The 24,075-nt window shown below is 53.9% G+C and overlaps 2 protein-coding genes across 3 annotated transcripts in view; both read right to left on the bottom strand.

Annotated features, from left to right (window-relative positions):
- Positions 1 to 3,114, bottom strand: part of ITGA10 (integrin subunit alpha 10) — a 54,669-nt gene extending 51,555 nt beyond the window's left edge. The window contains exon 1 of the mRNA XM_073322622.1: positions 2,973 to 3,114. Coding sequence (XP_073178723.1) covers positions 2,973 to 3,024 — 52 coding nt within the window. The 5' untranslated portion in view covers positions 3,025 to 3,114. The remainder of the gene's footprint in view (positions 1 to 2,972) is intronic.
- Positions 3,115 to 8,328: 5,214 nt separating this feature from the next.
- LOC140902493 (toll-like receptor 2) lies at positions 8,329 to 21,719 on the bottom strand. Of its 2 annotated transcripts, XR_012156074.1 has the most exons (4): positions 21,583 to 21,719; positions 17,700 to 17,793; positions 13,723 to 17,127; positions 8,329 to 8,428 (listed from the first exon to the last, which is right to left on the bottom strand). XR_012156074.1 is itself a non-coding variant. In XM_073322623.1 (3 exons), the coding sequence occupies exon 3, from the start codon at positions 17,099 to 17,101 to the stop codon at positions 14,594 to 14,596; it is 2,508 nt and encodes an 835-aa protein (XP_073178724.1). In that variant the 5' UTR covers positions 17,102 to 17,127; positions 17,700 to 17,793; positions 21,583 to 21,719; the 3' UTR covers positions 13,334 to 14,593. The 2 variants fall into 2 exon arrangements, 1 of the variants encoding a protein (XP_073178724.1); XM_073322623.1 differs by lacking the exon at positions 8,329 to 8,428 and having other exon boundaries at positions 13,334 to 17,127.
- Between the last annotated feature and the right edge of the window lie 2,356 nt (positions 21,720 to 24,075).

The raw sequence follows: 24,075 nt of genomic DNA on the forward strand, positions 1-24,075 counted from the left end.
GAAGCAAGCAACGTGCCCCGTTTCACCAGGTCATGAAAAAAACAGGAGTCCAGGATTGCAGGGCAGGCTGCTGGGGGAACTGCCCCTAGGGAATGTCTTCTGTCCTCAGCCCAAGGGGATAAGGAACCTCATCACTTCGCCTGGGCAGCATCTGTCAGATGGACGTTGGGACAAGAGCCCCGAATCATACGTCCCAGCATGCCCGGCCCCACCATGGCGCTTCCCCACCCCAGCTCCTGGGCCCTGATGCTGAGCAGCATGCTCTGGCAGCGGGTCAGTAGCTGAAGGATGCCACTGAGTGCCCTTGGGTTGCCTACCCTCCCTCGCCACTGCCTGGGCCAGCACCCAGGGGACCGGGGCTCCCCCTGGCCCCATTCGTGGTGATGAGCACGGTACCCACGTACAGCAGCGAAGGCCCTCAAAGCACCTCCCCCAGCCTGCTCGCGAGGTGGGCATCGCTGTCCCGGATGGGGGAGGAAATGACTCGGCAAGGGTCACACGGCGAGTCGGTGGAAGAGCTGGGAAAAGACTCCAGGAGTCCCGCTTCCCATCAGCTCCAACTATGAGACCCCACTCCCTTCCCGAGCCAACCGCAGAACCCAGCCGTCTCATCTCCCACGCCTGTCCCCCCCGCTGTAACCATTGGGCCCCACTCCCCACCCAGAGCCGGGACAGAACTCGGGAGTCCTACATCCCAGCCCCGTGCTGCCGCTCAGATGCGGCTAGGAGGGAGCCGCAGCCTCTGGGGGAATGTGGCTCTGCCTGATTCCAGCTGAACCCAGGAATCCGAGAGCATCTGATGAAGGTCTGAGCCGGTTCTTTAATCCCTGACACTTTGCTCACGATGGAAATACACCATCTCCCCCACGCTCTAGCCACATGCTCCTCCCTGCTCCACTCCCACCCCCTCCCCCCCGGCCCGACAGTGACAGCAGGCTCCAGCCAGTGCTGGGCATGCAGCCCCCGGCAGAGCCTGCATGGTGCCCACACGGGGCCCGCACATTGCAAAGCCAGCTGTGCCGGCGTTTCCATGACACGCTTTTCCTCTGCAGCTCCCTGGTCTGACTCTGCACAGAAACGTTCGCCCGGGGAATGCACCCTCTCCCCTCCCCTCCCCCAGACCACGTGCAGCCTCCAGAAAGCAGAGCAATCGACGCTTAGCCCAGGAGAGCAAGACTAGCCTTGTGGTTAAGACACGGGGCTGGGGCTCTAGAGAGCTGGTTCTGCCACCGAGTCCCTGTGCGATGTGGGGCAGCTCGCTCCATGTCTGGGCCTCAGTTTCCCTCTTCTATAGGAGTGAGGGAATCCCAGCCTCCTCCCCCTGTACGTTTCCAGGGGTCAGAGACCGTCTATGGATTTGCACCCAGTACGACGGAATCCGCATCCCAGCTGAGTGTCTGGTTGCAACTATAAGACAAAGAACCCAGCGTCCGCGCTCACCCGCTCCCAGAATCGCAAAGATTGGCTGCAACCCCGTCCTTGCTCGGGAGCGGGGGGGTAGGTAGACCTACCCCAACTCGTTGTGCACCGCGCCCTGGGTTCAGCTCTGGGTGTGGCACGCCGGACGCGACGTCGGAACGATTCCGGTGCTGCCAGTCAGAGGCGTGGAGTCGAGGCGATTCTACAAAACCCAGGTGCAACGCTGCAGATTCCTAAGCACCGTCCCTGCACACCCATGTACGGACACCGAGCCCTGGTCCTTCTCAGGCCCCGAGCACACAAGCGCTTTGGGGGAAGTAAAGGCACCAGCGCAGTTCTTTTTACACTGCAGTAGCCCCCCACCCCCCCGGCACCAATTGGTTTTTGGACCCAGTCGTGCTAGGCGCTGTACAAACCCAGAGCAAGATGGTCCCTTCCCCAGAGGGCTTTCTACCACCAGTGTCGATAGGACAGTGGTGTGTTAGCCACCAGGTGGCGTGTGGACCTGCTCTGAGCAGAGTCAGGCAGGGTACTTAACCCCTGGAGCCATCTATCCTATTCTGCCACCCGTGCTACGGGCTATGAAGTGACACCAGAAAGTGCAAGGGTGAAGTTTTCCAGGAGAGAGGCGGGTGTCAACATCCCCCTAACAAGACCATTATCTACAGCAAAGCTTCATTTTAGAACAAGTATTCCATGTTTTCCATCTCACCTGGACCCCCCATTTCCCATACTTGGGCCCCCCCCGTGCCATGGATCTAACCAGGCGTCCACATACACTTAGCAATACGGGAAGGGCCGGGGGGTGTCAATCCCTGACACCCGTTTGCGATTCCCCCAGCTGAGAATGCAGAGGGAGCACATCAGTATGCAGAGGGACCATCCAGGGCTCTCTTTCTGCTTCGTGTCAGCCAGGGCTTCATTGGGAGCAGATGCACTAGAGCTGTGGCCCGTTTGCTCGGCGGGTTTATACAGACCGGCAATCAACGGTCTACAGACGACACGATTCGCCCACCCGGCGCCAATTTCCCACTCCTCCAGGTTGTCCACCCGACGAGGCAGATTCTCTCTTCTGCTCAACAGCTTTTGCATTTGAAGTATCGCGTGCACGCCTGTAGAGCCCGGAGCCCGGGAGAGTCTCCCCTGGCACTCAGAGAGCCACGTTATCCCTTACCCACAAAAACCCGGCACTTTCCTCCAGCCCAGCAGCAACGCACCAGAAAAACTAGAGCAACGTTTGCATTCCAACCCACGGTTAACTCTTCAAAGCCCACGGTCTGGGCAGCTGTGACATCCGAGGCTTGCCAGGGCACAAGACGAGGGCTCTACGGGTTAATTTCGCCTGCACCAGTGGGCACTGATTAGAAGGGAAAACCGCCAAAGACACAATGGGCATTAGGTGGCCAGTTAGGCTGGCCACTGGGTGCCCACTGGTGACTTGGAAAATCTCTCCTGGTGAAGTAAGACTCAATTCAGTCCTGGATTTCACAGTCCTGCTGGGGTTTGTTTTTCCTCCCTTTTTATATAAAGAAATTAAGAACCAGCTTCTTTACCTCTAAGCAGCAGCAGACTGCAGAGGACACAGAGACGGCCGTATGGTTCCATAGCACCAGTTAGAGTCCGGCCGGAGCGTTTGTTCCGGGAGCACGGAGAGCCAAACTGGGCATGGTGCGAGCGTATGTGAGCGCCGCTCACTCCCTCTGCCTCAAAGGTTACTCTGTCTTCGGCTGCTTTATTACACGCCGCCACTCAGAGTTTTTCCTCCTTCATCTCCCAGACATTTCAATTGGCTGCTAAAAATAAATGGCAGGGGAGGGATTTTCTTATTTTTTTTAAAAAAAATCCAAAATAGCAGAAACAATGAAGGAGCTGGGAGGGGCGGGTGGGGGGTGGGAAATAGCCAACTAGAAACCACCCAGAAACAGATGCAGGGAGCAAGCTGGGGAAAGCAAGATTTTGTAGTCCAGCTTTTTGAGGCTCTCTGTTCACGAAGCCTGTTCTGAGTGTTTGCACGAAGTACGCGTGGAAAGCGTGCAAAGATAGTCCCCCCCACACACACACACGCAAAAATACAGGAATGGATGAGTCAAATACTCCTGTACATTTGCACTTTTTTGTACCCTCTTCCAAACATATGGGACTTCTTATTAGGCCATTCCTGTATTTTTGCCCTCAGAACCAGGACCGAGTGTGCAGAAAAGTGCAAACACCTCGCAGTGGTGTTTGGTTTTTTTAACCTAATCCATTCTTGCATCTTTGCACACCCTAAAGAAAAAGCGGAATAAATTTTGCTGCTCTTTTGGCACGCTTGTTAACCCTCCCGTCCACGCTTCCTTCAAAGGTTTGGGTCTTGAACCATTTCAAAGTAACACTGAAGTCCCCCCGCCCCACCCATTAGTATCCTTATGGTTTGTAGGCATCTGTATTGTGTGTGGGGTGCATTCTAGAGAAACGTCCCATATTTCCACGCCTCCATCCCTTAGCGACTTTGCCCCCAGCCAAGGCAGGGCTGGAAGTGACAGGGACCATGAATTCAGCCCCTGTTCAGCCCCCGCCCCCTGGTTTTCCACTTAACCTCACTTGCACACAGTGTCTGCGATTCAACAGAGAACGTACCAAGAGGAATCACAATGATGCAGGGAGCAGCCAGCCAGCCAGAGCACATAACATTTCATAATTGCTAGCTAGGCACCGCTGGCTCGGAGGGGTGAGCCAATGCTGGTCTAACCTTCGGCCAGCAGGGGGTGCTGCAGTGTCACCTTTGACATGAGCATCACATTTCCAGGACCTGATTCTTTGGAGTCACTTTCCATTGATTTCCATCAAGGATTCTGGATCAGGCCCCATTACCCATAGCTAGCTGGGGATGCTTGGGACCGCAAGCCAGATCAGACACAAAAGCGCAGGACGTGGGCAATAGTTTTCCAACCCCTCCAACTAGAACTTAAAGTTCTCTGTCCAGAGCAGGAGAGGCGGGTACTCTGGTATGCACCCCGCTGACGCAGACAGGGTTAGAACAGAGGCCCTGGCACCTCATCGACACATGGCAATTGTAACCCCTCTGCTCCCTAGTGTGGCTGCAGGGGTGGCCACAACTGGAAGCGTGGTGGCTACTGCCTTGGTCACAACCCAAGACTGAACCACTGACTTCTAGAGCAAAGAGCAGCTGCTGCTATAGCTTGAGCTATAGGACGGAGCCCTCAAGTTGGGAGTACTAACAGGTCGATCAGGGGGACAGGGACACCAACACCCTGGACAGAGGTTTACAGATGCGGTGGCCCAGCCTGGGTTGAGACCCCTCAAAGCAAGAGGCCTCGTATTTAACCCAGTCACCCCTTCCCTCTTCACCATTAAGAGAATTGCAGTTGGGGCTTTAAACATACCTCCTGGTGTCTTGATATTTAAGTTCCCATAATGGCCCGGGATGCCGGATCACTCCCGGCTCCAATTCTCCAAAGCCTCAGCCTGGTTCTGATCCCTGTCTTGGCCACTCACCCAGGGCCTGGTACAGTGGCCACATCTCTCTGATGGAAATCCTTGCTATTGGGTTGCCCTGGAGATGGAAATTCTTTGGTGGTAAGAAATTAGAAGGTCTGGATGGAAAACAGCTACAGAAAAAGCACATGACAGCTCCCCAAGCCCTGAATGAGGGCTGACACAGATACACATGTGCGGGGGCCGGGGAGGGGCAACTGATCATCAAGCAGTGTCAGGCTTCAGAGGTTTCATCCCACCCCTGCCAGCTTTTAAAACACAGCTCAACACGGGCATTCCCATCCCCCCACAGGGAGCCTGACTGGAATGGCTCATCCTGTATAATGCCAGCCTGGACCCTCTATTCCACAATAAAGCGTGACTTGATTCCTGGATTACTCTGTTTTGGAAATGCACTAATCCTTCCCGAACAGTGCGATTTATTCTGGAACAGAGAGTCCCCAGGAGGAACGGTTCTGGAATAGCTTTTCTGGTCAATTTCCACATGTACACAAGCCCCGGACAAAACGTGGTGTGTTTTTAAACAGGTCAAAATCTTAAAAGCTTGTCTTTACTAGGGGAGAAAAGGTGGGCTCTGAACTCGAGCTAACACGAGGTAAAACCCTAGTGAAGACAAGGCCGGCTGGAGGTTTTCATGTGTGCAAGCAGGTGGAGGTAAAGATTACTGGGCATCTGGGGTTTGTCTCGACCTGCCAACACATGTTAACAATGACAAACTCCCTCCTCTTCACTGGGGTTTTAACAAGGGTTGGAAGTGCTCTTTTTTCCCTAGTGTAGATGCGGCCTTAGGGTTTGTCTGTGCTAGAGACCTTTTACTCTTGGCAGAGCCCTTGTAGAGCCAAAAGCTGCAGAGCATCCACACTCGCCTTCACAAGCATTAGCCACCTTGAAAAAGGCCGTCAATTAACTTGAGGCAAGAGTCTAGTGCAAATAAATGCTAATGGAAGTCCCTGGGGGCACCAAGAGCAGTGACAAGTGAGGGAGACAGGCATGGTGGAGGGGCTTAGTGTATAGCAATGCAAGTCAGGACTCCTGGGTCCCCTTGTCACCTCTGCTATTGACCTGTTGGGTGAGCCGTTTCCCCTGCGCTGGGCCTCAGTTTCCCGCCCCGAGGAGGGGGCTGCTGAGAATACAAACCCTTCTTTTTCTGGAGCGCTCAGAGCTCTTCAGATGAGGACGGATAAGAATTAATGAGCAAACTCTGCTCTTGGCAGGCAGCCCTGTAGTTAGGAGTGGGTGGTGTTACCCATAATGCTCTGGGGACAGGAGGGACATACATTCGACAGCACCTTTGAGCAGAGCATCACACATCATTAATGAATGTCTCGTAATACCACCCCCCCCCCACGAGCCATGTATTGTTACCTCCAGTTTACAGCTGGGAACCTGGGGCAGAGATGAAGGGACCTGCCTAAGATAATACAAGGAATCTGAGCCAGGAATAGAACCCAGGAGTCCTATCTCCCACCCCTCCTCGAGCTGCGGCTAGAACCAAGGGTTTGGAATGGGTCCACTATCAGGAGAGATTAAAGAGGCTAGAACTTTTCAGCTTGGAAAAGAGGAGACTAAGGAGGGGTATGATAGAGGTCTATAAAATCGTGAGTGGTGTGGAAAAAGCAAATAAGGAAAAGTTATTTACTTGTTCCCATAATAGAAGAACTAGGGGCCACCCAATGAAATTAATGGGCAGCAGGTTTAAAACAAATAAAAGGAAGTTCTTCTTCACTCAGCGCACAGTCAACCTGTGGAACTCCTTGCCTGAGGAGGTTGTGAAGGCTAGGACTATAACAGGGTTTAAAAGAGAACTGGATAAATTCATGGAGGTTAAGTCCATTAATGGCTATTAGCCGGGATGGGTAAGGAAGGGTGTCCCTAGCCTCTGTTTGTCAGAGAGTGGAGATGGATAGCGGGAGAGAGATCACTTGATCAGTACCTGTTAGGTTCACTCCCTCTGGGGCACCTGGCATTGGCCACTGTCGGAAGAAAGGACGCTGGGCTGGATGGACCTTTGGTCTGACCCAGTCTGGCCGTTCTTACATTCTTAACCCAGGAGTCCTGACTCCCAGCCACCTCCCTTCCAACTCACTTGACCCCACTGCCCTCCCAGAGCTGGGGCTAGACCCAGGCATCCCCCCTCCAACAGGCACACGTGGTCCAGCCCCTGAATGAAGCCTGGCCGGTGATAGGGGGAGGCACATGTAGTCTGACACCTGCTGCGACTCTTGGCGCTGTAAGGTCAGTTCAGGACCACGGTAGCTTTAAAGGGTGGGACTAGAGGGTGCCTCTTCCCCAACGGGGAATCAAAGCCAGCAGCCCTGGGATCCTCCCTCCTGGGCTGCTACCAGCACTGGCCAGCCGAGTGCTCAGCGTCCTACCTGGCCCTGCAAGTGGCAGGAGGCGTCTGGGCTGCTGACTTGACCAGGGTTTGCAGGCAGTGCCTATCTCTGGGGGGCGCCATACTCCTTCCAGTACCCCTCGAGCAGAGACGGCCCCAGAATCATACTGTACCCCAGATCCTGGGACAGACCTGGGGAAACCAGACCTATGCAGCCACTTATCAACTGGATGATGAGAACCAGCCCCGTCCTGCCCCTGCCAAAACGCCAAGCCGAGTTGATTAGCTTGGAAGGTCTATGGGCAGGACCATCATTTTCTTCTGTTTGTACAGCACCTAGCATGTCTCTAACCCAGAGCTGCCTGCATTTCAGCAGAGGCATGTTGCCTAGTAAAAGAGTCTGTGGCCTTCTACAGCAGCCCTGTGTGATAAGGGGGGGCCCAGGGGTGCAGCGGAGAAAGACGGAGCCTGCGTCATGCCATTTGGAATGAGGGGAAGGAGTTCAGCGATGGGCGTTTGCGCTGATCGGTCACGTCGATCACATCCTGGCCTTGCCGCTGCCACCCCCTGCCCCAAGGCCTCCTCCTGGGAGCAGATCCCCCCACAAGCAAGATTAAAAATTTAGATTCAGTTTCTTAGCTGCCCCCAAAATCAACCTACTCCCAATCTGCAGAAGAGGGGGGTTTGGGTGTGCCACCTGCTGGCCACACCAGATACTGCAGCCTGAGTGTAACCAGCAGGACCATTTCCCCCTACACGGGGACTGTCCTGCTAAAGGCAGTGAGTGGGAGCTGCAGGGGGGCAAGGCCGCATGCAGCACCCTCTGCCAAAAGCCCTCAGGTTGCCACCCTGTCCAGCTGTGCACAATGACTCCCTTCAGGATCCAAGTCAGCCGCCATCTGCCATTAAATAGGCATTCAGGGTAGAGGCCAAGAGCGCCTTCGGTGCCAGATCCCACTGATGTTCAGTAAAATAGGGGCGCCTAGTGCCCAAGCTCCTTCAAAAATCCCAACTCACTCCGCTGAGAACCCCGAGAGGGCACGACTACACTCGCCTGCAGGCGGCTGTGCTGTGGTAGAGACGAGTGCCGTCGGAAATCGGAGACCACCGAAGAGTCACTTGACAAACGCAGCCCCGGAATGTCAGCCAGAGCCTCAAACTCGACGGGCCTGGGCCTCACTCACAGGGGACAGACAGAGGAGGGAGAAAAGATACAAGAGGAAAAATTATATCCACCCAGCCTCCTGCTTCAGGGCACAAACCAAGCAGCAGATGGGGCGGGGGGGGGAGGAAATGCCCTCTTGCCATGGGCTAGTCTTGCACCAGCAAGTGCATTGCCAAGGATTTTCCCGAACCCTGGGCCCGCTGGCAGATGCACATGGGCTCAAGCAGTATTTAAGTGCTCCAGGGGAAAAGTGAGGTTGTCTGTGTGTGGGGGTGTGGGGGGGGGAGGGGGGAAAATCAATCATAATCTAAGAGCAGCAGCTTTATAAGACCATGCTTAAAATGCACCTGCTGAGACCTGGCTTGACACCCCCCTTCTACCTCCCCCACCCAGCACTGGACTAGGGGCTTACTCCCTGGAGTCACAGACAGGTGCAAGCGTCTCCATGAGCAGAGAATCTGGACTGCAAATGAGCCGTTGGGATTGTTCCAGGGTGGCTGTTTCCTCTCTTCCTACTGGAGCAGGGGAGGATTTATCTGCTTGGTGGGGGGGGGGCACGGAAGAGGACCCTACAGAGACAGTAACGTGGTAGTACAGGGGATCACATGTGTATAGAGAGGCGTGGGGGGGGGGGACGACTTTCTGCAAGAGAACGGCAGCATTGCAGCTGGAGGGAGACTCGGTGCCCTTCGTTCCAGGGAAGCCTGGATTCTGGCTGCCCCTCACGGGCTGTGCCCCGCACTTCGCTCCCCTCCAGTCCATTCCAACCCTTCCTGCCAGAGTTATGTTCCCCCCTTGTCCGTCCCCAGCCCTGCATGGCTTTTAGCCCACTGCAGCTTGGTGCAGGGGAGTGGTGCGATATTGCCCCCTAGTGGTGGACTGGAGCCTGCGGTAGCAGCTACTACTGGGCCCCCAGGAGGGCTGGGGGTTATTTTCCCAACGGGTGAAGAAGGGAGGTTTTTTCCCAGCCAAGCCAGCATCCTGCTTGGAACAGACACCTGGGTAAACAGGGTCCCAAGCCAGGCAAGGCGGCTCACCCGCTCCGTGCAAACCCAACACTGAACCAGCCTGTTCCAGCAGCGTGCACGCACGGGGGGACAGACAGGCTGCTGCTTTGAGGGGTCGGCCTAGGTCGAGCGGCCCCCCCCGCCCCTTCCGGCTCCCTCTCTCCACCACATCCCACGTGGAGCCAACTTCCTCGCCGGTTCCAACCTTCCCGAAAACCACTGAGCGCAGGGTACCGCCCGTCTGGCTCTGCAGGCAAACTCTCGCCACCCTGGGGCTGGCAAGTCGGGCATCGGGAAGGGATCGGACGCGGGAACACTGACCCTTTATTTAACCCTACCGCCCCCGCATGACCTGTGCGGGCTGAGAGGGAGTTTCTCCCATCCCCCCATTCGCCTGCAGCGTTGCATAGACAACGGATTAACACACGCTCCTATCGTAGGACTGGAAGGGACCTGGGGAGGTCACCTGGGCCAGGCTCCTGCATCCCCCTATATATGCCCCCTCCATCCAGGTCTTCATCCCCACCCCTCACCTGTACAACACTGCCCCGGTGAGACAGGGCCCTGTATGTCACGCGTCTCCCCCAAACAAGTGCACAGGGCTTGTACCACCACCGCCACCGGTGTGTGTGCACACGCGTGTGTGTCACTCGCACACGCACTCACTTTGCCTCCAGCTCACTTAAGGCCGTTTGAGAGCGTCCCACCTGAAAACCACGGTGCAGCCACGCTAGGAAAGACATCACTCTTTTATTAAATATAAAGAGTCAGCAACATGCTGTACGTCACTTCTCAAAGGCTCCTGCGGGGAGCCCTGCTCAGAGCCCTGTGGTCCTTTTGAGACCTTTACATTGAAAAAACAAAAACCCACAACGACTTCGTTTGAAAGAAGGTGCATTGACGCAGGGGAGAAAGTATTTGAAGTCAGAGCCAGTATGAATTCGGGGACAGCTGGTTCGAAATACTAGCGCCTTATATACATTTGTTCTCACAAGTAGTTATTTCGCCCTCCCCGCCCCCAGCACCCCGCAAAAAAAAATCTGTAAAAGTGGGGAAACAGAAGCACCCAGAGAGGATCAGACCCACAAGCAGAACTCTGGAGTTGGGCTTCCCGTTCTAGACAGTGCAACTTCTTGTAGGGAGGCCAGCCCCTAAGGAAGTCAATGAGGGGGGCGGAAATAGAAGCTCGATTTCAGATGTCTGAGTGTAACTTGGAAGAGATACCCCCGCCTCCACCACAGGATCAGAACGGACTTCCCTGCCATATTCCCAGCGAATGCTAAGTGCATGGGCAACCCCGACAAGAACTGCCAGTAGCCCCATTCGGCTGGGCCCCCTGCCCCACATTTCAGCAGGCCTGGCCTATCATCTCAGGAGCTTAGTAACGCAGGCCAGTTGGAGACCCCAGAAACGGATCACACTAAGGCAGGGGTGGGCAAACGACAGCCCCTCAGGGCTTTGGAGCTGGCCTGCGGGATTGCCCCCCCCCCCGTGGAGGCGCAGGCCCTGCACTGCTCTCCAAAGCGCCGGGCACCACGCCCTGGGAGGGGGAGGGGCCGGGGGGCACATAGGGATCCGTGCATTGCCCTTGCCTCCAAGCACCGCCCCCGCAGCTCCCATTGGCCGGGGACAAGGAACCGCAGCCAATGGGAGCTTCAGGGGAGGTACCTGGAGGCATGGCAAGAGTAGCGCATGGAGCCCTGTGGCCCCCCCCAGGGGCTGTGCAGGGACATGGTGCCGGCTGCTTCCCGGAGCGGCATGGCATGGGGCCAGGGCAGCCAGGGAGCTTCCACCCCAGAGCCGCTTTAGGTAAGTGGCGCCGGGCCAGATCCAGAACCCCTCCTGCACCCCACCCCCCAACTCCCTGCCCTGAGCCCCCTGCCTGCACTGTGCACCCCCAACCCCCTGCCCTGAGCCCCCACCACACCCCACGCCCCTCCTGCACCCCAACCCCCTGCCCTGAGTTCCCTCCTGCACCCTAACCCCCTACCCTGAGCCCCCTCATACACTCCGCACCCCTCCTCTGCCCCAATCCCTTGCCCTGAGCCCATTTCTACACACCGCACCCTCTCCCACTCCCCACACTTCCTCCCGCACCCCAACCCCGGCCCTGCATACAATTTCCTCACCCAGATGAGGCCCTCAGCCCAGAAAGTTTGCCCTCCCCTGCGCTAAGGGAACCCCTCTGCTTTCCATGAGTCACAATGCAAAGGCGGCGAAGCTCACAGGAGACTACTCGGCCCCATGGCAAAGATCCCCAAAGGGGCAGGGCAGATTAGTCCCATGGTGTCGACTCAGTGGGCTGAAATGAAACCGGTCATCTCTAATGGGCCCTTGTGGTTAAAGGTACAGCATAAATACATTACATAAACTAGGGCTGACAAGCGATTAAAAAAAATTAATCGCGATTAATCGCGCTGGCAAACAATAATAGAATACTATTTATATAATTGTTTTTGGATGTCTTCCACATTTTCAAATATATTGATTTCAATTACAACACAGAATACAAAGTGTACAGTGCTCACTTCATATTTTGATTAAATATTTGCACTGTAAAAATAAAAGAAATAGTATTTTTCAATTCACCTCATACAAGCACTGTAGTGCAATCTCTTTATCATGAAAGTTGAACTTACAAAAGTAGAATTATGTACAAAAAATAACTGCATTCAAAAAATAAAACAATGTCAAACTTTAGACCCTACAAGTCCACCCAGTCCTACTTCTTGTTCAGCCAGTTTGTTTACATTTGCTGGAGATAATGCTGCTCGCTTCTTGTTTACAATGTTACCTGAAAGTGAGAACTGGCGTTTGTATGGCACTGTTGTAGCCGGCATCGCAAGATATTTACGGGCTAAAGATTCGTATGTCCCTTCATGCTTCAACCACCGTTCCAGAGGACGTGCATCCATGCTGATGATGGGTTCTGCTCGATAACAATCCAAAGTAGTGTGGACCAACACATGTTCATTTTCATCATCTGAGTCAGATGCCACCAGCAGAAGGTTGGTTTTCTTTTTTGGTGGTTTGGGTTCTGTAGTTTCTGCATCAGAATGTTGCTCTTTTAAGATTTCTGAAAGCATGCTCCACACTCCATCCCGATCAGATTTTGGATGGCACTTCAGATTCTTAAACCTTGGGTTGAGTGCTGTAGCTATCTTTAGAAATCTCACATTGGTACCTACTTTGTGTTTTGTCAAATCTGCAGTGAAAGTGTTCTTCAAATGAAGAACATGTGCTGGGTTGTCATCCAAGACTGTTAGAACATGAAATATATGGCAGAATGTGGGCAAAACACAGAGCAGGAGACATACAATTCTTCCCCAAGGAGTTCAGTCACACATTTAATTAACACTTTTAAAAAAAATTTTTTTTAACAAGTGTCATCAGCATGGAAGCATGTCCTCTGGAATGGTAGCCAAAGCATAAAGGGGTATACGAACATTTAGCATATCTGGCATTTAAATACCTTGCAATGCCGGTTACAAAAATGCCATGCAAACATCTATTCTCACTTGCAGGTGACATTGTAAATAAGAAGTGGGCAGCATTACCTCCCGTAAAGATAAACAAACTTGTTTCTCTTCGCAAATGGCTGAGCAAGAAGTAGGACCGAGTGGACTTGTAGGCTCTAAAGTTTTGCATTGTTTTGTTTTTGAGTGCAGTTACGTAACAACAAAAATCTACATTTGTAAGTTACGCTTTCAGGAGAGAGCTTGCACTACGGTACTTGTCTGAGGTGAATTGAAAAATACTATTCTTTTGGTTATCCTTTGTACTGTGCAAATATTTGTAATAAAAATAATATAAAGTGAGCACTGTACACTTTGTATTGTGTTGTAATGAAATCAATATATTTGAAAATGTAGAAAACATCCAAAATATTTAATAAATTTCCATTGATATTGTATTGTTTAACGGTGCGATTAAACCTGCGATTAATTTTTTAAATCGCAATTAATTTTTTGGAGTTAATCGCATGAGTTAACGGCTATTAAAATCGACAGCCCTAAAATAAACGCAACAGAAATACGTTCTTCCGCTATCTGGCTCCACGAATCCCGCTCGGATGGGCTCAGATTGCAGTTTCAAGCACAAATGCCCCCTTCCCCTCCCCACTAGGGACCTCCTCTATCCAGTCACATCACCGGGGAGATGGAAGATTTTGCCACTGGAACTTCACTGGCAGTTTTGCTCATGGTACGAGACTCCAGCTTGGTGCGCCATAGCCCAGCAGGAGTCAATGCAGCTGAGAGTTGGAGGTCAGTAAAATAAGCAGATTTTTGGCAGAGGCATACCTGGAGCAGATAAAGGTGCCTGTTTTGGTCACTTTCAATGATCAGAAGTGCAGAGTGCTCAGGTTGTGGCTGCTGTACGGACCGATCCCGACAGCCATGATTCAAGACACCTGGAGCGAAGAAACCTCAGTCAATGTCTCCTCCGCGGAGGGTGCCGCTCACTCAGGAAAAGGGTCAGCGGAAGCTGCACACAGCACTGATGTCCTCGAGCGGGTAACAGCTGGGACGTAAGCGGCTTGTGCTGCAAAGGGATGAATTTCACCCAGATACTAAAGTGCACAAGCCCTAGCAAAGTTGTATCCTTCCATTACGACTTGCCTGGCAATACTGTCTCTGGTTAAACCTTCAGGAGAAACGAGAGGTGGCAGGATCACAAACAGCGGACACACAGGTTGGCTACGTTCTCGGAGTTTGCCTTGCACGGCAGACTCGTGCTGACCTCGAATAGGGGGGCTCCTTACTCCCAGCCCAGGAGCTTAGGGTCTCCCATTGGCTAGCGGGTAAATACAATGCATTAGGTAGTACTTAGGTGCCTTGATATTTCACGTGCTCCTTTGAAAGGGCACCGTATTTTCAGAGGGCGGGTGCTCAGCACTCTAACTGAGAGGCTCCTTTAAAAGGGGTCTCGAGTCAGGCCAATAAGATCGTTGCTCCCTTCCGAAAAATCTGGGTCTGGAGTTTAGTAGCCGTTCATGCCTTCCACTCTGTTTGGTCACAGTGCGTAGGGAATGGAATACTGGAGAGCTGGCCAAGACCTGGAGCAATGTTCTTCCCACCACATCTGCAAAGCAGGACATCAGCATGCGAATGCACTGTGCGAGACACGTAGCTCAGGAGCAGGGGCAGCATGGAGCTGGAGTCCAAGCGAGCGCTAGCTTGCAGGGCTAGCCACGGCGTCAATGGCAGTTTCCTCTTCAGCCAGATTGTCCACACTCTCATCTGAGCCCAACTCCACGCTGGCCAGCGAGACCTGGTCCTGGCTGGGCTCGGCCACTCCTGGTTTCCCCAGCACATTCCTGAGCTGTACCCAGAAGAAAGGCTGCCGGCTAGGCTCCGAAGGCCATTCCAGGTAAGTTTTGGTGCTCAGCATCTTCCGCAACTTGCAGAACTTGTGAGGCAGGCTCTGAGGATCGATGGCCTCCTTCACCACCAGGATGACGTCCTCGTAGCCCAGCCCCACGGCCCGCTGGTGGGCGAAGTAGAGCTCGTAGTTGCACCACTCACTGTCGACGAAGTTGCGGGAGAGGACGAAGATGATCTTGTAGCTGCTCTCGATGTTCTCGATGATGTTGTCGATGATCCACTTGCCCGGTGTGAAGTCCCTCTCATGGATGCAGATGCGGTACGGGGGGCTGGAGCTCTCCAGCCGCTGGAGCAGCTCCTGCCTCACCCAGTCGGCGTCTGAGCAGCTGTAGGAGATGAAGGCGTGGTAGGTGTAGGCCCGAGTGGGGTGAGCGTGGCGGGCGCGGTACTTTGAACGGACGATGCGGTAGGTGGCTTGCAGATACCACAGCATGTCGAACCTCCAGCACAGCACTATGGTTGCAATGATCACAGCGGCCGTGACTGAGACAGAGATGGCCACCACCACCCTCACATCGCACTCCGTCACCCCCGGGGTGTAGGCAGCCACGCCCACGTCCAGCAGGGACTCCGGATGGAAGCACGTCCAGCCCCCAGGCCAGTCCAGCAGGGTCAGCTTACCCTTCCTCCGAGTCTCCTGCAGGAAGCCGTAGAGGTCACAGGTGCAGTGATAGGGGTTGTTCCCGGCCTTGAGGCTGGTCAGCTCTGGCATGTTGACGAAGGAGCCCTTGCTGATGACACCAAAGGAGTTGCCATCCATGGCCAGTATTCGCAGGCTGGGGCATCTCCACTCTGAGGGAATGAACTTGATCTTGTTTCCACTCAGCTTCAGCTCCTGTAGGTCTTGGCAGCGGACAAAGTAGCTCATCTCCAGCCGGTCCAGCTCAGAGGAGGACAGGTCCAGGTAGTGAAGGGTGATGGGCAGGCACTTGAAGATCTCCATGGTAACAGTGTTGTGGTCCAGGGCCAGCCAGACCAGGCCAGGATTCCACTGGCACGCCGTCTCCTTCAGGCCCCCGATGCGGTTGTGGCTGGCGTTGATATGGGTCAGGCGAGGCCAATTGGCCGTGAGCTTAGCCACTACGGACAGGCTGGTCAGCTCATTTTTGGCCATGAGGAACCGCTCCAGTTTGGGCATGATGTCCTGGTAGTTGCAGCCCTGGTTGTAGATGTAGGCATCCCTCAATCGGTTGTTGGAGATGTCCAGGGTCACCACGTTGCGCATCTCGTCCCAGGTGTCGCAGGGCACGAAGTTGAAGTTGATGTTGAGAATGGAGAGGTTGGCCACGCCGCTGAACCAGGTGAAGGTCCAATCGAAACGCAGGACGTCGGGGTTGCTGATGTCTTTCAGCAACAAGCTGTCTAGGGTCAGGTTGGTGATGCCTGCTTCCGAGCGGTTCCACTGGGAAGAGCGGGCGAAGTCAATGGCCATCAGGGAGAGGTCACGGATGCTGGACTTCTGGATGTTCAGCAGGGCCAGACGTAGCAGGTTCTCGTTGAACTTGCCCCGGTAGAAGACCAGCTTGCTGGCTCGCACCTCGGCCAAGCCAGAGAAGAGATCTGTGGACTCAGTGTAGTAGGTGAACTCAAAGAGGTTGCGGAAGCGGAGGTACTGCAGCGGCTTACCCCTCAGGTCCCGCAGCATCATGGGCAAGGCCTGGGCATTTTTGTCCAGGGCTATGTCACACCACAGGGTTGTGGTATTGAGCACCGAGAATGCCCCTTCTTGATACTCCAGTAGGCTGGACGCTGTCTTCAGGGCAAACTTCTGCAAGGCTATATCCCTCAGCGGGAGGAAGTCCCACTTGCCGACTGTCTGGATCAGAGACCCACCCATGGAGAACTCCTGCAGGTTCCTCAGAGTGCTGAAGACCTCGTCCAGAGTTGAGCGGAGGTACAAGTTGTTGGACATGTCCAGCCGCCTCAGTTTCCTCAGAGGCTTCAGGGCCAGCGAGGGGATCCGGCGCAGGGAGTTGTTGAATAGGCTGAGTTCCTCCAGCTGGACGTTGGAGACGAAGGCATGTTCCACGATGTGCGAGATGTTGTTGTAGCCCAGGTCCAAGCTCTGCAGCCGGGTCAGCGCTGAGAAGTCCCCTGCGGTGATCTCTTTGAGCTTGTTATACGAGAGATCCAGTCTGAGCAGGGTGCAGGGAAGATGCTGGGGAACGCGGTTCAGGTTCTGACCCTTGCAGGTGGCGATTTCATTGTTGGCAGAGACAAGGCACGGGTCAGCCCCGTCTGCCAGTCCCACGATCACCAGGCACAAAGCTACGCACATGCCAGCTAGTGGGCGCATGGTCTTCTCTTCACATGTTTGTTCGCCTGAAAGATTGAGAGAGTAGGACGTCCTGTGAAATGCCCTCTAACGTTACTTTCAGAGACCTGTCCGCATGCTAACGTTCACCTGTAGAGCAGAGACCTCTACCACCCCACAGTACGCTCTGCACCACTGAATTACCAATGGTTCGTTTTGCAGATTGGACATTTACAGCAGCACAATCCCTAGCCCATTGAGACATCCAGTCCAGCATCCTGGACCAAGCCATTGGCCTGTAGTCCCACCCCCCAAGACCCCACCTCCTATCCGCCTGCCCTACCAGATCCAGCTATTAACCCACTTTATTCCCTCCACCTCCTTCCTGCCATGCAGGACAAGCCAATGATGCCTCTAGCCCCATCTCTTTGCTGCCTCAAAGACAGCTCCATCTAGTTCAATATCCCCCACCACCTAACATTCTCGATTAGATCACCGTGATCCCAGACAGAGGTTGGATATTGGCCACTCCCATCCGGCACTTCACTTCCCACAGTTCCATGGGGCCAGCGATCTTTGTGTTCATTTTACCCCCCGGCTAACAGATCTTGGCTCAACAATGGGAGAGAATGCCACTTACAGAGCAAGAGGTGCTGCCCCTCAGGTGACAGATGGGGAGCTAAGCACAGCGCTGCAGGGGGCAGCTGTCCCTTCCATGCCAGCCCCAGACAGTCCTAGATCAAGAGAGAAGCAGCATTTTACTGGATGCAAGTAGCAACACAAGATGAATCAACTGGGCTCACTAGCCACCCATTGTAGACATATAGGGTAACCAGATGTCCCGATTTTATAGCGAAAGTCCCGATTTTTGGGTCTTTTTCTTATATAGGCTCCTATTACCCCCAACCCCCATCCCGATTTTTCACATTTGCTGTCTGGTCACCCTATAGACACAGGTTGGGGAGACATGCTGTGTCTCAGACTGGCTTCTCGGACCAACCCCCACCCCCAGCTTCTGTGCAATGCTAGAGGAACACGGCAGCCAGAGGGAGACTTTCAGAAAGTACAAATGGGAGGAAGATAAACCGCAAGGAAGCTGGGTCAATACCCGGATACTCACAATGGGAAATGCTTCCCACAGTATTCTCTGTATATAAATCACCCCACTGTATTTTCCACTGAATGCATCCGATGAAGCGAGCTGTAGGATGAGGGGTTGGGGGTGCAGGAGGGCGAAAGCTCATGCTCAAATAAATGGGTTAGTCTCTAAGGTGCCACAAGGACTCCTGTTCTTTTTGCGGATACGGACTAATATGGCTGCTACTATGAAACCACAGTATTCTGTGTCCCCTGCCGCTCAGTCACATGGGAAGAGGCTATGCCAGCGTGAAAAGCACGGCTTCTCCATCACTCAGGACGGACGCGTCTTCACTGCAACAGATAGCAGGCGTTCGTCCACTTGAGCTAGCCTAGCTCAGGGCAGAATGCTTCCCATTCGAGCTACACAACGAATCCTGCATCTGGGCAGGGGTTAGGGTCCCTTCTAACCCCATGGTTCTCCAGTTCTACAATTCAAGCTGCCACAACCCCCCCTGCATTCGTCACTTGAGCACCAACCTCCTCGCTCCTCCCACGCCAGCCCGTGGGCCACCTAGCTCAAATCTAAAGCACAACTCAAGTGAGTGATTTGTGTGGGAGTGGGAGTCGGGTTAGGGCCAACCTCCAGTTATAGCTCAAACCGACAACGCACTGAAGACAAACCCTTGGCGTCTTTACAGCGAGACGGGATGTCTCTAGGAGACCCGCTCGAATGGATCCAGAAGTGGTGGTGTTTGATTGGAACAGGTTGAAGTATTTCGTTCAAGACTTGTTTTGGCAAAAGATGGGTTTTCCAAGAGCGATGGGAAACTGAGTAGTCAACACTTCCCCTCCCCACCCACACGCACCCCCGACCTTGAAAACTTCAGGTTGACCACCGACATTTTGGCCAAAAACATGGCTTTTTTTTTTTTTTTAATTAAAACTCAAAATCTGGTCAAGAAGAACTGACTGAAAACAAAGTTAAAGATTTCCTGACCATCTGCAGGTTCACAATCACAGGTGAGATTTCCTGGTCTGCACTATGTGGGAGGTCAAGCTACAGAACCATATACCGATCCTCTCTGGCCTTGAAATCCAGCTGCCCTTTGTGCTTTTACAAGTCTGGAGAGAGCGTTCACCTTAGGATTTCTATTGCAACTTTCTTCCCAGAGGACGGCAAGTTGTAAGCAGTCTCAGAGAGCCCAGCATATTGAAGCATTAACTATGGGTTATTCCTGAATAACTCCATGCGCTGAGTCTTATTCCAGAATAAGTGTTTTATCCCTGTTTAGCTAAACCCAGAGATTAAGATAAACAGGAACAAGGCACTCTTGTTCCGGAATAGAGTATCCGGCACCTTGCACTCTTCAGGAACAGCTGTACCATGTGTACACAAGCCCTTAAACCACCACTGAAATGCGGCCACCTCTGAAGTGGAACGAGAAGGGGAAAAAAACAGCTACAGAAATCACCTGTGTAATTGTCCAAGCTTGCCCTTCTCCTGTATCCTCATCTACCCTACTGTTTGTTCTACACTTGGTACATGCTTTTAAAGCAGGGGTGGGCAAACTACAGCCCGCATCCGACTCTCCAGACATTTTAATCCGGCCCTCGAGCTCCCGGCGGGGAGCAGGGTTGGGGGCTTGCCCCACTCTCCACAGCTCCCAGAAGCAGCGGCATGTCCCCCCTCCAGCTCCTACATGTAGGGGCAGCCAGGGGGCTCCGCATGCTGTCCCCACCAAGAGCCGCCCTCACAGCTCCCATTGGCTGGCAACCACAGTCAATGGGAGCTGCGGGGTGGCGCTTGCAGACAGGGCACTGTGGAGAACCACCTGGCCATGCCTTTGCATAGGAGTTGGAAAGGGGACATGCCGCTGCTTCCGGGAGCTGCTTGAGATAAGCACCGCCCGGACCCTGCAACCCTGAACCCCTCCCGTGCCCCAACCCCCTGCCCCAGCCCTGATCCCCCTCCTGCCCTCTGAACCCCTCAGTCCCAGCCTGGAGCACCCTCCTGCACCCCCAACCCCTCATCCTCAGCCCCACCCCAGAGCCCATACCCCCCAGCTGGAGCCCTCACCCCCGCCCACACCCCAACCCCCAGTTTTGTGAGCATTCACAGCCTGCCATGCAATTTCCATACCCAAACGTGGTCCTCAGGCCAAAAAGTTTGCCCACCCGTTTTAGAGGGTAAGCAGTTTGCGGCAGGGATGAGCCACGTGCTAGCTACTGTACATATACATTGGGGTCCCTCCCAAAATCCTGATAGCATCCCAGTGCCCCTAGTCATAATATCAGGTAGCTTTACGTCAACTTCAGTTTTCTTAATTTAGATTGCAACGCTGTTCACACCATTACAGTACATTACGCGGGGCAGCGATGCTCCCCAGATGCAGATTTCTTCAGTGTCTTTCTTCACGGTCTTACAGTGCTGCCATAAAACACTTGGACCAAGTTGTAACATCCATCATCATGTCTGGTTTCACATTGGGGGAGGGGTAGCTCAGTGGTTTGAGCAGTGGCCTGCTAAACCCAGGGTTGGGAGCTCAATCCTTGAGGAGGCCATTTAGGGATCTGGGGCAAAAATTGGGGATTGGTCCTGCTTTGAGCAGGGGGCTGGACTAGATACCTACTGAGGTCCCTTCCAACCCGGATAGTCTATGATTCTATGACTAGTTCAGAGTGCCCTGGCTAAAATCCAACACCAATAACTCTAGTAAGCCCATAAAGCTTTCTGGAGTCGTCGGAAATGAAAGCCACTCGACACATTGATGATATTAATGAAAAACTGCCCAGGAAGCATTCACTTCAATTAGATTCAACTTTCAGACCTCAAACCCTCCGGTGCCTTTCTAAAACGAGTCCCTCCCCCATGTGATTTTTTTAAAAAAAAATCAAACCAAAAACACCAGCCTGGTCTGCATAAAGTAGACACTTTTTTGCTAAAGCTATTTAGTCAAACCCCCAGTTTCTTGGGGGGCAGGAAAGGGAAGCAGTTGAGATGGAAAATTATTATTGGCATCAGTATTTCCATATCACAAGTGTTACGTGACCAGGAGACGTTTCACCACCGCTCTCAAGCTTTGTGGTTGCAATTTTGGTTGATTAGATCATTACAGGACAGTTGAGGAGTCTAGTAAACATGTATAAATGGTCTAGAAAGGCCATTTAATAGGGAACGTGATTTCAGTTGCCAGCTATCTGAAAGCGGATGCCATGGTTTTAGGAGAACCGAGATTGGCTCCCCAGGGGAGACAGGAAAGGAAACGCAGATGACTAATATGATGCCGCGGGGCAGGCCCCATTTAGCACCAGACTGGAGGCAAGATGACCCATGCACTGGGGGTCAGGAGACAGGCGTCTATTCCCAGCTCTGACACCTGGGGCAAGTCGCTGCCTCCTGCCTCAGTTTCCCCATCTCTAAGGCAAGGGGTAAGACGACTCACCTTTGCAACGCGCGTTGCGGTCTCTGGAGCAAAGCACCACCAGAGGTCTGGGCTTGTTTGGTTTTTTAATATAGTTCACTTTTAGAAAGGTGGCGTAGGCAGGGATCTTCTATTGGCAGGGAGCTGGCCGGAATAATCCCCCCCCCCCCCCCCCCCGCCACTTGCCCGGTTTCCAAGGCACCTTTGTCTCCTGCAGTCACGATCCAGTGGGAACAGCCAATGCGGCGTGGAAGACAGGAACAGGCGCTGGCGTGTAAACGCTTTTCCGCCGTGCCCCCCCCCCCGCCGCCCCCCACTTCATCTCCAGTGGCTGGGGCCCGGGGCGCACACGCCAGCTCCCCCTTCAGCAACTCCAGGGCGCTGCCAAAGCCCGCGATGAGCCCCCATTGCGGTTCCCACGCCGAGACCAGAATCCGTCAAGGGGGATGGTCCAGAAACCCCCCCCCCCGGCAGCTGAAACCCCGGGTGACTGCAGCGGGCAGGGCGAAGGGGCGCACCCGGCCGGCCCCCCCTTGGTCCTAGGGGATCACACAGGGCTGGGGGGACTTTACTCGGGTCCTTCTTTGGGCACGAAGAGGCAGCTTCTCCTGCAGCCCCCCCATGCAGTCCGGGGGGCTTTGCTGATCTATTTCACCCCTCGGCTAGGTCCCGGGGGGCCACCAGCCGGGGCTCCCCTCTGGCCCCAGCGCGCCACCCATCCTGCCCGGGTCGGCCTCGGAGCGACTTGAGCTGGGCTTTGGAGGAAGCTGATTTCTAGGCTCGGCAGGGTGGGGCGCCACCTCCCTCTTAAAGAGACAGCGCGCCTCAAGGATTTTGTTTTCTCTTCCCTTCTCCCAGACCCTCCCCCCACCCCCCACCCCCAAACCAAACAGGGAATTAACCACCCTGGCTGCAAACCGGGTGATATTTCAAGACCATAAAAGCACCAATAACATGCCGGGTTAGCGGTCTGGATTGCAGTAGCTCCTAAGGGCCCTGGTCGTGGGATCAGGGCCCCACTGCGCTAGGTGCTGTGCAGAGAGGAGCTTGGGAGGGAAATAGGGAGGCCAGAGGGGATCAGGCATAGAGAGGGGAGGTGCTCTCCTGTGTCCCAGCTCTGTGCACTCGCTAGGTCATTTCCCTTACCCACTTACAAGAGAGAGATTAGGGTGTATTTTTGGCCCACTAAATCACTGGATTAATGGCCCAGTATCCCCTCTCTCCAGCGCTTGCTGCTTCAAAAGAAGGAGGAAGATCCCAAGACAGGCTCACCTGTCCCCAAGGAAGTTTCTTCCTAGCCCCCTGGCCCCCTGCCAGTTAGTGGTTAGCTCATGCCCAGGAGCATGGGGGGTTTGCAGCTGGCACAGGGCAATTGACCCCTTTCAGGGGAGATGGACCCAGCCCAGGTGAGGCTGTGGGACTGGCCTGTCAGGTTGGGGTGGCATCGATCCTTTTGTGAGCAGGTGAGCCAGCCCTGCAGCTCACAGTAAGCTTTGTTAAAAAGGGTATCCCTCTAATGATTGCGGAGGGAGGGGGGATTGTTGTCATATGTTTATATGGATAATCCTTTAAGTCTCCTAAAGTCCTGGGCTTTACCATATCCTGCAGCAGGGCGTTCCACAGATGAATTATGCACTGCGCAAACTAATTCCTTTTCATCCAGAGCCCTCAGTAAAACACTCTGGGCTCTATTGCTGGAGAGTGCTCTGTTAAGAGCTGGGTGTTATGACTTCTCTTGTGAGCTCTCCAGAGCAGGTTCTGTCTCTCTGCTCCCTGTTGGCACAGCACCTGGCACTGAGGGGCATGGTCCGTGACACCACCACAGTCCAAATAAAAAATCCCTGCGTAAATTGTTCCAATGGCCAATTACACTCCCTGTTGAAAATCTGCATAGCGAAGGGGCAGTGAGCTCAGAGCTAAGAGGCTGCAAAACCTATACTCCGCAATAGAGGCCATAAAGAACTGTTTACCCAGAGTTGGATGGAGAGCCCAGGATGGGACAGAAACCATAATAGCCATAAGGATTTTGCAGGAAGCCGTCTCCTCTCTCAGCAAGAACAAACAAATGTCTTCATTACGGGAAGCGAGACTGCCAAGCAGCAGCCAATAGCTGCTGTCAAAAAACTATGTAGGCAGCGAATGCCTGCTGGATTAACCCCGGGCCCTTTCCATGTATAAATGCCCGACATTCCTTACCTGCATTGTGGCGTGACAGATGACGATGCCCTGCACCCAACCCTTATTTGGACCAACTGTTTCAGCTTGCCCAGACCAAGGTCTCAGCTCTGCCAGCTGGAGCCCCTGGTCTCTTGTTTAACTGAGCATGCACTAGCCTGCTGCAAAGTTTATGCTGTTCTGAACCCATCTTGACATAACAGACATCCTGGGAAACTGGGCCTTCCAGCCCAAAATCCAGAGGGCTCCCTACTGTCCCATATGGTCATCAGCCGCTGCTGAGATTGCTAGGCAGTGCCCAGCTTTTTGATGCACCAGGGGAGGGAGAGGTTCAGAGCA

The sequence above is a fragment of the Lepidochelys kempii genome, chromosome 24 (genome assembly GCF_965140265.1).
Source record: "Lepidochelys kempii isolate rLepKem1 chromosome 24, rLepKem1.hap2, whole genome shotgun sequence".
Lineage (NCBI taxonomy): Eukaryota > Metazoa > Chordata > Testudines > Cheloniidae > Lepidochelys > Lepidochelys kempii.